The 13,428-nt window shown below is 39.3% G+C and overlaps 1 protein-coding gene across 1 annotated transcript in view; it reads left to right on the top strand.

Annotated features, from left to right (window-relative positions):
* The window catches only part of Frl (formin-like protein), a 370,619-nt gene that overhangs the window by 263,863 nt on the left and 93,328 nt on the right, over positions 1-13,428 (top strand). The window contains exons 13-15 of the mRNA XM_071689853.1: positions 969-1,188; positions 6,058-6,185; positions 7,282-7,446. Coding sequence (XP_071545954.1) covers positions 969-1,188; positions 6,058-6,185; positions 7,282-7,446 — 513 coding nt within the window. The remainder of the gene's footprint in view (positions 1-968; positions 1,189-6,057; positions 6,186-7,281; positions 7,447-13,428) is intronic.

The following is a 13,428-nucleotide window of genomic DNA, read 5'->3' as shown; positions in this document are numbered from 1 at the left end:
ATGCTACAATGGTTTGGGCATGTGGAGAAGATGAGCATAGAAAGAGTGAATAAAGGGTTCAAGGATCAGAAGTGGAAAGAGCAAGGGAGAAGGAGAGAATATGAAGGGGTTGAAAGGATTTTGTTGGAAATGTAAAGGTATCAGGGCTTGACCATTCAGGAGAGCAAGAGGCATACATTGAATGGAATGGACTGGATTGACATGGTATGTGTGGGTCATTTCATCTTTAGTAGGCTGAACCAAGGCATATGAAGAGGTCAAGGTAAACCATGGAGTAGTCTGTGGAGCTTGATTGTGGATGGTAGGGTCTGATTTCAGTACATTGTACTTGACAGGTAGAGATTGAATGTGGATAAATGAGGTCATTGGTCATTTGATACTGATGCTAGCTTGCTAAGGTGGGAAAGGCAGTTAGGTACAAAAGAATATCACCCATGGCATAAAGCATTTCAAGGCAGATTATTTTTATCATTACTACCTGTTTCACCATTTTGTATTATGTAATCCAGTTAGGTAAAGCTGTCCACAGATATGAGAGTATATCTGTGATACTCAGCATATCACATATCTTACATTAGATTTATTTGTAGAAATTACATATTTTATTTCATTTATTGTAGGTTGTAACATGCTTAGAAAACATGCTCTGGTTGACTACACAAACATAAGTACTTACACCACTGACTGTGATACAAATGCTTTACATACTCCATGTCTATTCAGGTGTGATTTTCTTTGGTTCATGCTATAGGAAATAAAGATAAGCAGAGCAATAGTGAATTAAGGTTTCAAGACAGATGAAGAAGACATTTCCTTCTGCATGAAAACGCATTTTTTTTTTATTTTAGATACTTTTCTAAGGAGAATATTATTGTAAATAATTATTTGAAATTAGGAAAGTGGTCATGAGTCTTGTAAGAACAGATAGATTTTATCACATTAAATGTTTTAAAATTTCTTTTCCGTAGGTCCGAGGAACAGTTTTTAATGAATTAGATGATGAAAAGCTGTTCAATGTCATTGACTTCTTAGAATTTGAGGAACATTTCAAGATTGGTCAAGGAGGAGGGTCTGGCAAGGCAAATGGAGATGTTTCAGAGGTTGATGCTCTTCATGCTTTTGGCAGTAAAAGAATCAAGAAGCTGGAATTAACTTCTCTGATGGAACATACACGGTTAAGAAATATTGGTAAGTTGTGTGAAGTGAATTGTTCAGAAATCATAGTTAACATTAATGCAACTACTCTTTTACTGTATCCTGTTGTAATATTTATAATGTGACTGATGTTTGTTAGATATAGGGTGCACTTTGGGAGGTGTTTTCTAATTGAATATATGCTTATTCAATAAAGTATCTTATGTTTCTAGACTAATCTAGTTCATAAGGAATGCAAATACTGGCAGCCTTTTCAGGCTTTGTTAGTAGAAGAGGTCAGAAATATTGGGCTGAGTTTGGTCCCTTGGTAAGTTTTGTTTCCACTACCCCAACAATATCAGATTTGTTTTCTTGTACTCTTTCCTTGAACTACAGCTGTTTTCATTTACTGCTAATTTCATCCATGTTTATATGCACTGTTTTCAGTCTGATGCTCACAGGGTTTAGCATTCCTTACCTCTCTGAGGTGGTGCAAGGCTTTGCTGTCTTCACCTCTTTTGCTGTCCCCCATTTTCTGTCTTCTGATTGTATTCTCAGCTTATCTCTCATTCTTCCTTTAGTGTATCAACTCTAAAGTTTGCTCACTGAACTCTTCCTAGTTTGTAAGTTTTTAGCCTCCCTAAGTAATTCCAGTGGCTGGTTTAGGATGAGGCACTAAAGGCTAAGAAGCGGCACTGAAGTTCACCAGTTATGGAGGCTCTTTTGCTGTGGTCACCCACATGAGGGAGTTCTGGGAAGGAATGGCCATAGGAGATGTAGATAGTTAGAAGAGTTCACTCGAAAAGTAATCATTACAGGTCATCTCCTTACATCTACTAATTCTCTTTTCCTTTTGTCTCAGTAAATATATTTGGTATGTCTGTAGCCTCTAGCAAATGAAACTTCCTTTGTTACCCATTCCTTTTTGGCTGGAACATGGGCTTCCTCCGGTTCAGAAATCATCAGCAATTTACATGTCATCTTCCTTCTTTACTGGTGTTTTTTATTTTTTTTTGCACCTTTTTTTTTTTTGGCTAATTCTTGCTGCAATGATTCATTATTCCCCACGTCTTTGTTTTCTCTTCTCTGCAGTCTGCTCCAGAAGTATGAGAGATTGGTGAGGATATTCTTACGGTTTAGGACATTACATCTCTCAAGTTTTCCAGTGAAGAAGTGTTGGCATTCCCTACCCTCATTGTCCACTCACCCATGTTGGTACTAGCTCACTTATTTTTGGCTACCCAACAATACAAAACTCTTTTGGATCACACTGGCATGACAACTATACCTTGAGACCAACACATTCCATCTGATGGATCAGTAATCTTTTTAAGGCCATCAAGATTGGTTTTATGGCAGGTATCCCTCAGAATAACTCTGCTTGCCTGGGGTTGACTACAGACTTCCAGAATTTTTGAAAATCCAGCAAGTGGGTGTATATGATATCAGAAAGAGGTCTGGGTAGGTGTTGAAAGCCTCAGCCACCCCATTCAAGAGAGAGAGAGAGAGAGAGAGAGAGAGAGAAAGAGAGACCCAGAATTGGCAAATACAGAAATATTGTTTTGAGATGATAGGCAAGGACGTCATAGACCCTACTGTTTGACCAGTTTTTGTTGGCACTTATCTAGTTCAAAAATGGAATTAGACGGAAATAGAAAATTTTGAATCTGTCTTTTCTAAAGACCCTCATACTGAAACAGGTGAAGAATGTCTACCAGATCTTACAGTTAGATAGTTTGACAATCTGCTTAGACTTAAAGGATGCCTACTGACACATGTCAATACATCCCAGGAGAAGGTTTTTAGCATTCATATTTTGTACACATCTTGAAGTCCAAGTTGGTGGTATTCAGCCTTTCCACAGTCCCAAAAATGTTTGCCACAGTAATTTTAATCCTGCTTCCAAACCAAACTAATGTCCTCAGAAGCAGTATCACTGGCTTGATGAGCTTTTGGCAACCTCATCTTCAAAGAAAAAAGCTTTGGTTTCTGAACACCTTTCAAAAAGAATAATATCTCCTGGGTAAACATCCCTCCTGCAGAAAGCAGAGATCTTAGAGCTCCTTCCAGGAATTTCTTGAATGCTAAATTTGGTGGATCAACATTTAGAATCTCCAAAAGTCCATGCCTTGGAGACTTCCCACAGCTTCTATGATGGTTTGGATAGACGCATTATTAAAGATGGGGATTCCTTTCTTTGGAGGGTAATATATGTGCAGACACTTGGGTTGAGGTAAAGGATTTCTTTCACATTTCCCAAAGGAGCCATTTGTCCAATTTATTTTATATTGTAGGATTTGCTGAGCCTAGGGAGAGAAAGGCCATTGTAGATCTATGCTTCATCCAGAGTCATTGGAAAAGGATTCTCTCCCAGGTAATGTTCAAAGGCCTCTTTCTTCATGCCTTGTACCTCCAAGGGGTATTGAGTGTCTAGGCAGTTGCCCTAACAGGATGAATTACTGTGACAACAGAAATGTGTGTAGGAAAGGAGTCTTTCAACTGCATCCTTTCCTTTGGAGTGGCACCTCAGTTGGACATCTTTACCGGAAGAACCAGTGCATTATTGCTTACGTACCTATATACAGTTGTAGACATGGGGCAGTTGCAACAGATATTTTTTTTCTTGGACTGGAATATTGGAACCATATATATTTATCTTTGTTTCTAAGTACATCTGAGAAAAGCTCATTTCAGTCAAGGTGGTTGGTTCAGGAGATTTCTCCAATAATTCCATGATCCTCTGTTGATGCCTCAGGTTGTTTTTTTAGGCCACCTCAGCTTTTTTCAGGAACTCATACCTTAAAACTCTGAATTCTGGTATTTACACTAATGGGTTAACTTGAGTCTAGAAAGCCATTCAGTCCTTCCAGGAAGTATCTGATGTCTTGGATGTGTGAAGCCTTCTGTTTAGAGTTCTCTAACCTTTTTTTATGACAACGCTTGTAACTGTTGCCTCTTTTTATAAGAGTGCAGTTCAAGAACCCCTACCTCTGGGTTTTGGGATAAACATCTTTGACCTTTCTTCGTTTTTGAGTCCAGTTCCTTCCATACCACAGGCCAAGTGGGAGCTTTGAAAAGTCTTAGACTTTTACAGTTGAATGTTTTTTAATGTTTAGTTGTACAACCTGGTCTTATGAAAACTTTTTCCTCATAGCCCTGAGCTGTAAAAGGAGAGTTTGTGATATGCATACTATGTCCAGGCACAAGAACACTCTTCTCTTTAATGACAATCTTTTATGGGTAAAGATGAACACTCTAGACTATTGCCATGAATGAAACTATTAAGAAATTGCCATATTATCATCTGCACTTGGAAGATTTCTACAAGAGAGCATCATGTATTGTGCATGATCAGGTCTCGGTGACCTTTTCTACATCTCCCAAGGTTATTGAAGGGACTGTTTGTTTGTACACCCTGAAACCTTAAAACCTGTTTTAGAAAAAAATATTATGAAGATTAAGAAGCTCATTTTTTTTAGCCTTACCTGACCTTTATGGTAGAGTACATGATGTGAGGAATGTGGTCTTTTTTTTTTTTTTAGCCTTCTCCAGGAACCTTTCTTTGTGTGATGGTACCTTAGTTTAAATATGATGGGTCTTCCCTGTGTGGCTCTGGAGATTAATCCTTTAGGAGAGACTGGTTCCATTGTGTGTCCATATCATCATGCAAGGTATTCATTTTCACATTTTTTCATATTTGTTCACTGATATGATCATGCATTAGCAAGGTAACATCAGGAATGTCAAAGAATGGCTTCATTCGTTTACATCTTTTCTCAAGCAGTCTTGTATTATACACTGAAAGCAGAGCCCCTTATCTGTAAACAAGGATCACAGATCTTTCTGCAGTTATGCATGACCATTTCATTTGGCCTGGTTCTATCCATTGACAGCATATTTCCCTCTGTATACCAGATCACTCCAGTTTACTCTAGTGTTGCATGTCCTAAACCCTTCTGCATGTTCAGGCTCCAATAACTCAAAACCTTTTTCACTCCACCCTTCCAACTCCTTCTCCATCTAACTATGCACTGAATCAGACATACACCCCTTTCCTCCCTCTATTTTGATATATTTATTGTTCCTCAGTTTCTCTTTACTCGTCCTTTCTGTATTTGCTAACCATTTTAGCACACCTTGCTCATCTCTGTCATGCTTTCCATACTACCTCACCTCTTGTTTGCATTGTTCTTCCTTCCACAATCAACCCTCCATACATCATGTATTGTCCTCAGACATTTAATTTCCAACACGTCCACTGTCTTTCAGTTGTTTGCATTTAGGATCTAAGACTATTTACTCATATCAAATATTAGTTATGTATGAATTATTATCTGATTGTAGGTGGTTATCAAGTTCACTGTTTAGGGTTAGGGATTCTTGTTCTTTTGTCTTGCCTCTGGTGTTGGGGCAAATGACTACAACTCTGTGAATATTCCCTTCAGAGGGTGCATGTGGCCTCACATTAGTGATAGGTAAATTATTGATTTATCTCAGTGTTATTCTTATTTGAAATATACCAACTTTCATGCTCTAGGATTCCCTGCTATGGGGCTCCCTCGGTGCTTAGTTAAAGACTTAGTGATGTTTATGTCTATATGAAGTGAGTGTAGGGTAATAAGGAACAAGTATGGAAATTGCTTCTTGGGCATGAGGGGGTCTTGTGATGTGTTAAATCAGGGTTTTTGAATGGCTCATGTCCAAAGTGAAGATGAGAAAGTATAACTTGTACATGCCTTAGGTTTGCATTATCTTTTGGCCATATGTTTAATTAAGTGAGGTTTAAGATTGGTTTGGGAGGGTGGCTCTTTAATGCATATGTATTTAGTCAATTTTCTTGTGGAAGGGAGAATCTGATAGTATAAGTTGCTGAATTTTCATAAGTGTTATTAAAGAATTGATTATAGACTATTTCTTTTTCAGCCATATCTCGAAGGAAATTGGACCTCCCCTTCGATGTTGTGAACAGAGCTGTGAACTCATTAGACCTGAAGACTCTTAATGTTGACAGTGTTGAGTTGTTGCAACGAATGGTACCCACAGATGCTGAGGTAAGACTCAAGTTTTGCGAATGTAGCTCAGAAAGAACATATGCACTAGTTTAAACTAATGATGAGAATGCCATACTGTATTGGTGGAGTGAGACTGTATTATTAATGGACATTGAGTACATAAGAGAGGGATTACCTATATGATTCATTATATAACCTTAGGACCCCTTTAATGAGGCTCCTGCAATTAGGGGTTATGGTTGGTTGAAGCCTTCTCAGATGTGTTATTTAAGGTCACTGAGTAGAGTGTTGGTTTGATTGGGTATGAAGCCATTTTGTAAAGTAGATAACGAATATTTTGCTTGTTTCTGTTGTTGATCAGTTTTTCAGTTTAGATACTGAAGACAGAAGTGATAAATGGCATTTGGGGATTGGGGAGTTGGGTGGTTTGGAAGACTTTAGGATTCATATTATTTTAGCAAGATTCCGGAGACTAGGGATTTTTTTTTTCTTTTGCTGCTAGAATTGGTTGAAGATATCTGTAAGTGTGTGGATTGCAAATGGGCCCGTGTTTTATGTGAAAATTTGATAAGTTGTCAGGGTCTGGTTCAGGAAAATTCTTTAAGGTTTGAGTTAATTACTTTTATCAGTGGGAATAAAGGATGGGTTGGCGGTTGTTTCTTGATGGATTGTGTGTAGGTTTTCCTTGACTTTCCTATGTAGAGGCACAGTTGGTTTGTGGCTGATTTTTTGATAGTGTCTCATGAGTATGTTATGCATGTACTTTGAGAAACAGGATGCTATTGGAATGGGTCAGAAGTGTTACATGAGTGAAGGCTGGATTGGTGCAGTAGATGTGGATCTCCTTTAACATACACCAGAGTTAGTTGCTGTGGGCCCTTTGGTTCATTCTGTTGACAAAGGAGTGCCACTTTGTAGTGTGCCTTTCAGTGACTCGGTTAGTGATGGTGTTATTTAAAGTTTGGATATGTTCGCTGATTTCTGCTGATATTGAGTGGTTTTGTTTAAGCTGTCCTCCAACACATGTTTGTATGAAAAATACTTGACACCATCCTCCACAACTGTGATATGGTTATACTTTATCTGTTTATATACTTTCTGAATGTACTGATTGTCTTATTTTTTCTGCTGCCAGATTAAAGCTTATCGGGAATATGAACGAGAACGCAAACCAGTGAATCAGCTGACAGAGGAAGATCAGTTCATGTTGCAGCTCAGTAAAATTGATAGACTTTCAACCAAACTTCAGATAATGAGTTTCATTGCAAACTTCTTTGACAGTGTGCACACTGTCACACCTGTGAGTTGATTTAGTATTATATTTTATTTCTGAATCAGATCAGATAGGTTTATTAACAAGTTAGGTTACCAGATTTTGCAATTTTATGATAGAAGAATGACAAATATTAGTGATTGTGTATTGGCTAGTAATATGTAACCCATTATCTCATTGCTCTTGTTAGATTGCTTATGATTGGATTCTGGATAATGATTTGGATGTGTATGCTAACTACCTACTCTAGATTCTCGTGAAGGTCATCAAAGAATTTATTCTTTGGGTTGTTTATTACTGATTAAATGCTTAGGTAAGATTGATATAGTTTTCAGTGTAGATGAAAAATCACTCTTAACTTGATCTGCTTCTATGTGTTTTTTCCAGTGATAATCCAGATCATTCATGCAGAGTGTCTTTTAAACTGTTTATGTACATTTGCAGATTTTGTTATCATCATCACTATATATCACACAACCCTTCTTAATCTTGCTCTGATTCTTCCTCTTTACCTGTTCCTAGTGTCTCTTATTCTCATAATGCTCTCTCTAATTATTTCCTTATCTCCTCTCTCTATACATTTGTACTGTCTCAGTACTCTTACCTATGTTTCATTTGTCATATTTTCATGAAAGCATGAGAGCAATTTTGGAGTTTTTGCCTTTATCTGTATTTACAGTTCTGGTTCTTTACCCACCATCACCAGGTGACATAAACCCACCCCATACCTTCAATACGTGATTTTTGCTTTTATAAAGGTTTTCATCGGCACTGGGCAGTCAATGCAGGTGAAGGGATTTTAATGCATGTAGTTCAAAGATGTAACTTTGCCATAGCCTCATACTTCTGTCATTTAAGAGAAAAACATTTGACCTGGTCATAGAATTCATACTTGAGATTACCTTTGTAATTTTTGGTTAGAGTATAGTGTAGCCTTCATATTCAGACCAGTCACATGCATAGCTAGTATTAGGGTAATGGCAGCTCACAAGGAATTCCCTAAATCTCATGATAATTGTCAGCCTTTGAGATGAACAATGATTATCTTAGATAAGCATCATATTGTAAGAGGCTCATGCAAGTGAGTAGCTGCATAGCTAGTAAGCAAAGGCTTGCTTTCCAGCAAGCAGATACCTTTATGGAGATTTATGAGTTACCAGGAGAAAGAAGGATATGGTTTGTAAAATTATGTAATGCTCTGCTTTTTTTTATGTTTTCCATTATTGATCAGCTGCTTTGAGAATAGGTGGATGTATAAAAATTTTTATTATTTTATTATACTTTGTTGCTGTCTCCTGTGTTAGCGAGGTAGCGCAAGGAAACAGATGAAAGAATGGCCCAACCCACCCATATACACGTGTGTACATGAATGCCCGCACACACACATATACATACCTATACATTTCAGTATATACATGCATACATATACAAACACAGACATATACATGTATACACATGTACATATCCATACTTGCTGCCTTCATCCATTCCTGTCGCCACCCCACCACACATGAAAATGGCACCCCCCCTCCCCCTGCGCGCATGCGCAAGGTAGCACTAGGAAAAGACAGCGAAGGCCACATTCATTTACACTCAGTCCCTAGCTGTCATGTGTAATGCACTGAAACCACAGCTCCCTTTCCACATCCAGGCCCCACAAAACCTTCCATGGTTAACCCTGGACCCTTCACATGCCCTGGTTCAATCCATTGACAGCACGTCGACCCTGATATACCACATCATTCCAATTCACCCTATTCCTTGCATGCCTTTAACCCTCCTGTATGCTCTGGCACTGATTGCTCAAAATCTTTTTCACTCTTTCCTTCCACCTCCAGTTTGGTTCCCCATTTCTCCTCGTTCCCTTCACCTCTGACATATATATCCTCTTTGTCAATCTTTCCTCATTCATTTTCTCCATGTGACCAAACCATTTCAATACACCCTCTTCTGCTCTCTCAACCACACTCTTTTTATTACCACACATCTCTCTTACCCTTTCATTACTTACTCGATCAAACCACCTCACACCACATATTGTCCTCAAACATCTCATTTCCAACACATCCACCGTCCTCCACACAATCCTATCTATAGCCACGCCTTGCAACCAGATAACATTGTTGGAACCACTGTTCCTTCAAACATACCCATTTTTGCTCTGAGACAACATTCTCACCTTCTACACATTCTTTATTGCTCCCAGAACCTTTTCCCCCTACCACACCCTGTGACTCACTTCCACTTCCATGGTTCCATCCGCTGCTAAATCCACTCTCAGATATCTTAAGCACATCACTTTCTCTAGTTTTTCTCCTTTCAAACTTACCTCCCAATTAACTTGTCCCTCACCCCTACTGAACCTAACGACCTTGCTCTTATTCACTTTTACTCTCAACTTACTTCTTTCACACACTTTACTGAACTCAGTCACCAACCTCTGCTGTTTCTCACCCGAATCAGCCACCAGCACTGTATCATCAGCGAACAACAACTGACTCACTTCCCAAGCCCTCTCATCCACACTTGACTGCATACTTGCCTCTCTCTCCAAAACTCTTGCATTCACCTCCCCAACAACCCATCCGTAAACAAAAACAGCCTCTGAGACATCACACACCCCTGCCGCAAACCAACATTCACAGAGAACCAGTCACTTTCATCTCCTCCTACTCATACACATGCCTTACATCCTTGATAAAAACTTTTCACTGCTTCTAGCAACTTACCTCCCACACCATATACTCTTAATACCTTCCACAAAGCATTTCTATCCACTCTATCATATGCTTTCTCCAGATCCATAAATGCTACATACAAGTCCATCTGCTTTTCCAAGTATTTCTCGCATACATTCTTCAAAGCAAACACCTGATCCTTACGTCCTCTACCACTTCTGAAACCACACTGCTCTTCTCCAATCTGATGCTCTGTACATGCCTTCACCCTCTCAATCAATACCCTCCTATATAATTTCCCAGGAATCCTCAACAAACTTATACCACTGTAATTTGAACACTCACCCTTATCCCCTTTGCCTTTATACAATGGCACTATGCATGCAGTCCTCCAGTCCTGAGGCACCTCACCATACACTGAATATCCTTACCAACCAATCAACAGCATAGTCACCCCCCCTTTTTTTTTTTTTTATAAATCCCATGTGAAATACCATCCAAACCCGCTGCGTTGCCGGCTTTCATCTTCCACAAAGCTTTCACTACCTCTTCTCTGTTTACCAGACGAATCTTCCTAACCCTCTCACTTTGCACACCACCTTGACCAAAACACCCTATATCTGCCACTCTATCATCAAACACATTCGGTAAACCTTCAAAATACTCACTCCATCTCCTTCTCACATCATCACTACTTGTTATTAGTTCCCCATTAGCCCCCTTCAATGTTCCCATTTGGTCTCGTTTTCCTACGCACTTTATTTACCTCCCTCCAAAACATCTTTTTATTCTCCCTAAGATTTAATGATACTCTCTCACTCCAACTTTCATTTGCCCTCTTTTTCACCTCTTGCACCTTTCTCTTGACCTCCTGCCATTTCTTTTATACATCTCCCATTCATTTCTACTACTTTCCTCCAAAAATCGTCCAAACACCTCTCTCTTCTCTTACTTCTTCATCCCAGCATTCACTACCCTTTGCAATCTGCTCACCTCCCACCTTTCTCATGCCACAAGCATCTTTTGCTCAAGCCATCACTGCTTCCCTAAATACATCCCATTCTCCTCCACTCCCCTTATGTCATTTGCTTTCACTTTTTGCCATTCTGCACGCAATCTCTCCTGGTACTTCCTCCACACAATGAGAGTGAATGGTTGCTAGTGAAGGTTGGTCTGCAGCAGGGGTGTATGATGTTACCATAGTTATTCAATTTGTTTATGTAAGGGGTGGTGAGGAGGGTAAATGCAAGAGTTTTGGAGAAAGGGGTGAGTATGCAGTCATTGGGATGAGAAGGCCTGGGAATGGAGTCAGTTGTTATTTACTGATGATACAGCACTGTTGGCAGATATGAGTGAGGAACTGCAGAAGTTGGCGACTGAGTTTAGAAGGGTGTGTGAAAGGAGAAAGTTGAGGCTGAATGATAATATAAGCAAGGATATTAGGTTCAGTAGGATTGAGGGAGAGGTTAGTTGGGTTTTGAGCCTGAATGGAGAAGAATTGGAGGAAATGAAGTGTTTTAGATGTCTGGGAGTGGACACAGCTGCAAATGGAACCATGGAAACAGAAGTGAATCATAGAGTGGAGGAGGGGTGAAGGTTTTGGTAGGACTGAAGAATGTGTGAAACGACAGAATGTTATCTGGGAGGGCAAAAATAGGTATGTTTGAAGAAATAGTAATCCCAACAGTATTATGTGCATGTGAGGCATTGACTATAGATCAGGCTGTGCAGAGGAGGGTGGATGTATTGGGAATGAAATGTTTGAGGACAGTATGGTGTGTGAGTTGGTTTGATTGAGTAAGTAATGAAAGGGTAAGAGAGATGTGTGGTAATAAAATGAATATGGTTGAGAGAGCAGAAGAGGATTTGCTGAAATGGTTTGCAGCTGGGGTTTGTGATATCACCATGGTTGTTTAATTTGTTTATGGATAGGTTGGCAAAAGAGGTAACTGCAAGAGTCTTGGAAAAAGGGCAGATAACTTGATAACATAGCTTTTGTGGCAAATTTGAGTGAGAAATTGTAGAAGTTAGTGACTGAGTTTGGAAGTGTGTGAAATTAGGAATTTAAGAGTAAATGTGATAAATGGTTAGGCATTTAGGTTTAGTAAAGGGACAGGTTAGATAGGTATGAGTTTGAATGGAGAGAAATTGGAAGCATTGCATTGTTTTAGATATGTGTTAGTGGACATGGTGACAAATTGAATCATTGAAGTGATTCACAGGTGGGTGGGGGGTGAAGATTCTGGGAGCACTGAAGAATGTGTGGAATGAGATGTTATCATCCTGAATGGCAAAAATGGGTATGTTTGAAGGTATAGTAGTTTCAGTAATGTTATATAGATATGAGACATGGGCTATAGACAAGGATTTGCAGAGGAGGACGAATAGGCTGGAAATTAAATGTTTTTCTGTAAATACACAATTTTGCCACCAATTGATTCATCTGATCACACTCTCATAAGCGTATCTATTCTGACAGCACCTCCCCACCAGTAGCCCCATCTAAGCATAAATACTGGCACCTTAATAAAGCTGACTGGAATGATGTATGTATCTTCTTTTTTGACTTTCCTTGGGTAAATTTTTGTCTCTTATGTGTTGAGGCTTTTTTCTCCATCATACGCTTGATAGAGGTTATTTTTGCTGGAATGGAAGCATTTATCCCCTCTTTCTCCAAGACTACTTCTTCATCCAATCCATGGTTCAACTGCATCTGTTCTGAGGCCAGTCAAACAAGGGATCAGGCATGTTGAGCTTGACAAAACTCTCCTTCCTCTGGCTTCCATTCAGTTTTTATCACTGTCCATGATAGCTGCAAGCATGTTATCCGTGAGGCAAAAGTGTTCCTTTTTTTAAAGGAAGTGCAATAACATCTCGTCATCCACTGATAGATCTTTCTGGTCTATAGCTAAGGGCATCTCTAACAACTTCTGTAGCTCTACCTTTCCTTCAATTTTCTATTCTGATGGTACTATTGCTGTCTATCCCATTAACAAAGGAACACTTCTCTTTTGTTCCTGTTCTCCTCAGACTTGGATGACTAACATTCCTTCACCCACTGATGTTCCCCTTACTAATTCTGTGCGCCTTCCTATAATCTCATATCAGATTTTCAAAAAGTGTTTTTTCTCTGGACACAAGAAAGGATTATGGTCCTAATGGCATCCATCCCAGTGTGCTGAAAGAGTGTGTTTCTGAACTGCACCTGTGCTTGCTTGTCTGTTCCATTTCTGCTTAAAAACCCAAACTTTTCCTTCCCCTTCGAAACATGTCTTGATACATCCCATCCCTAAGAAGGGTGACCATTCTGATCCCTCAAACTATCATCCTA

Source organism: Panulirus ornatus, chromosome 47 (assembly GCF_036320965.1).
Source record: "Panulirus ornatus isolate Po-2019 chromosome 47, ASM3632096v1, whole genome shotgun sequence".
Classification (NCBI taxonomy): domain Eukaryota; kingdom Metazoa; phylum Arthropoda; class Malacostraca; order Decapoda; family Palinuridae; genus Panulirus; species Panulirus ornatus.
Note: the sequence above shows the minus strand (reverse complement) of the source record. Positions and strands in the feature narration are given on the sequence as shown.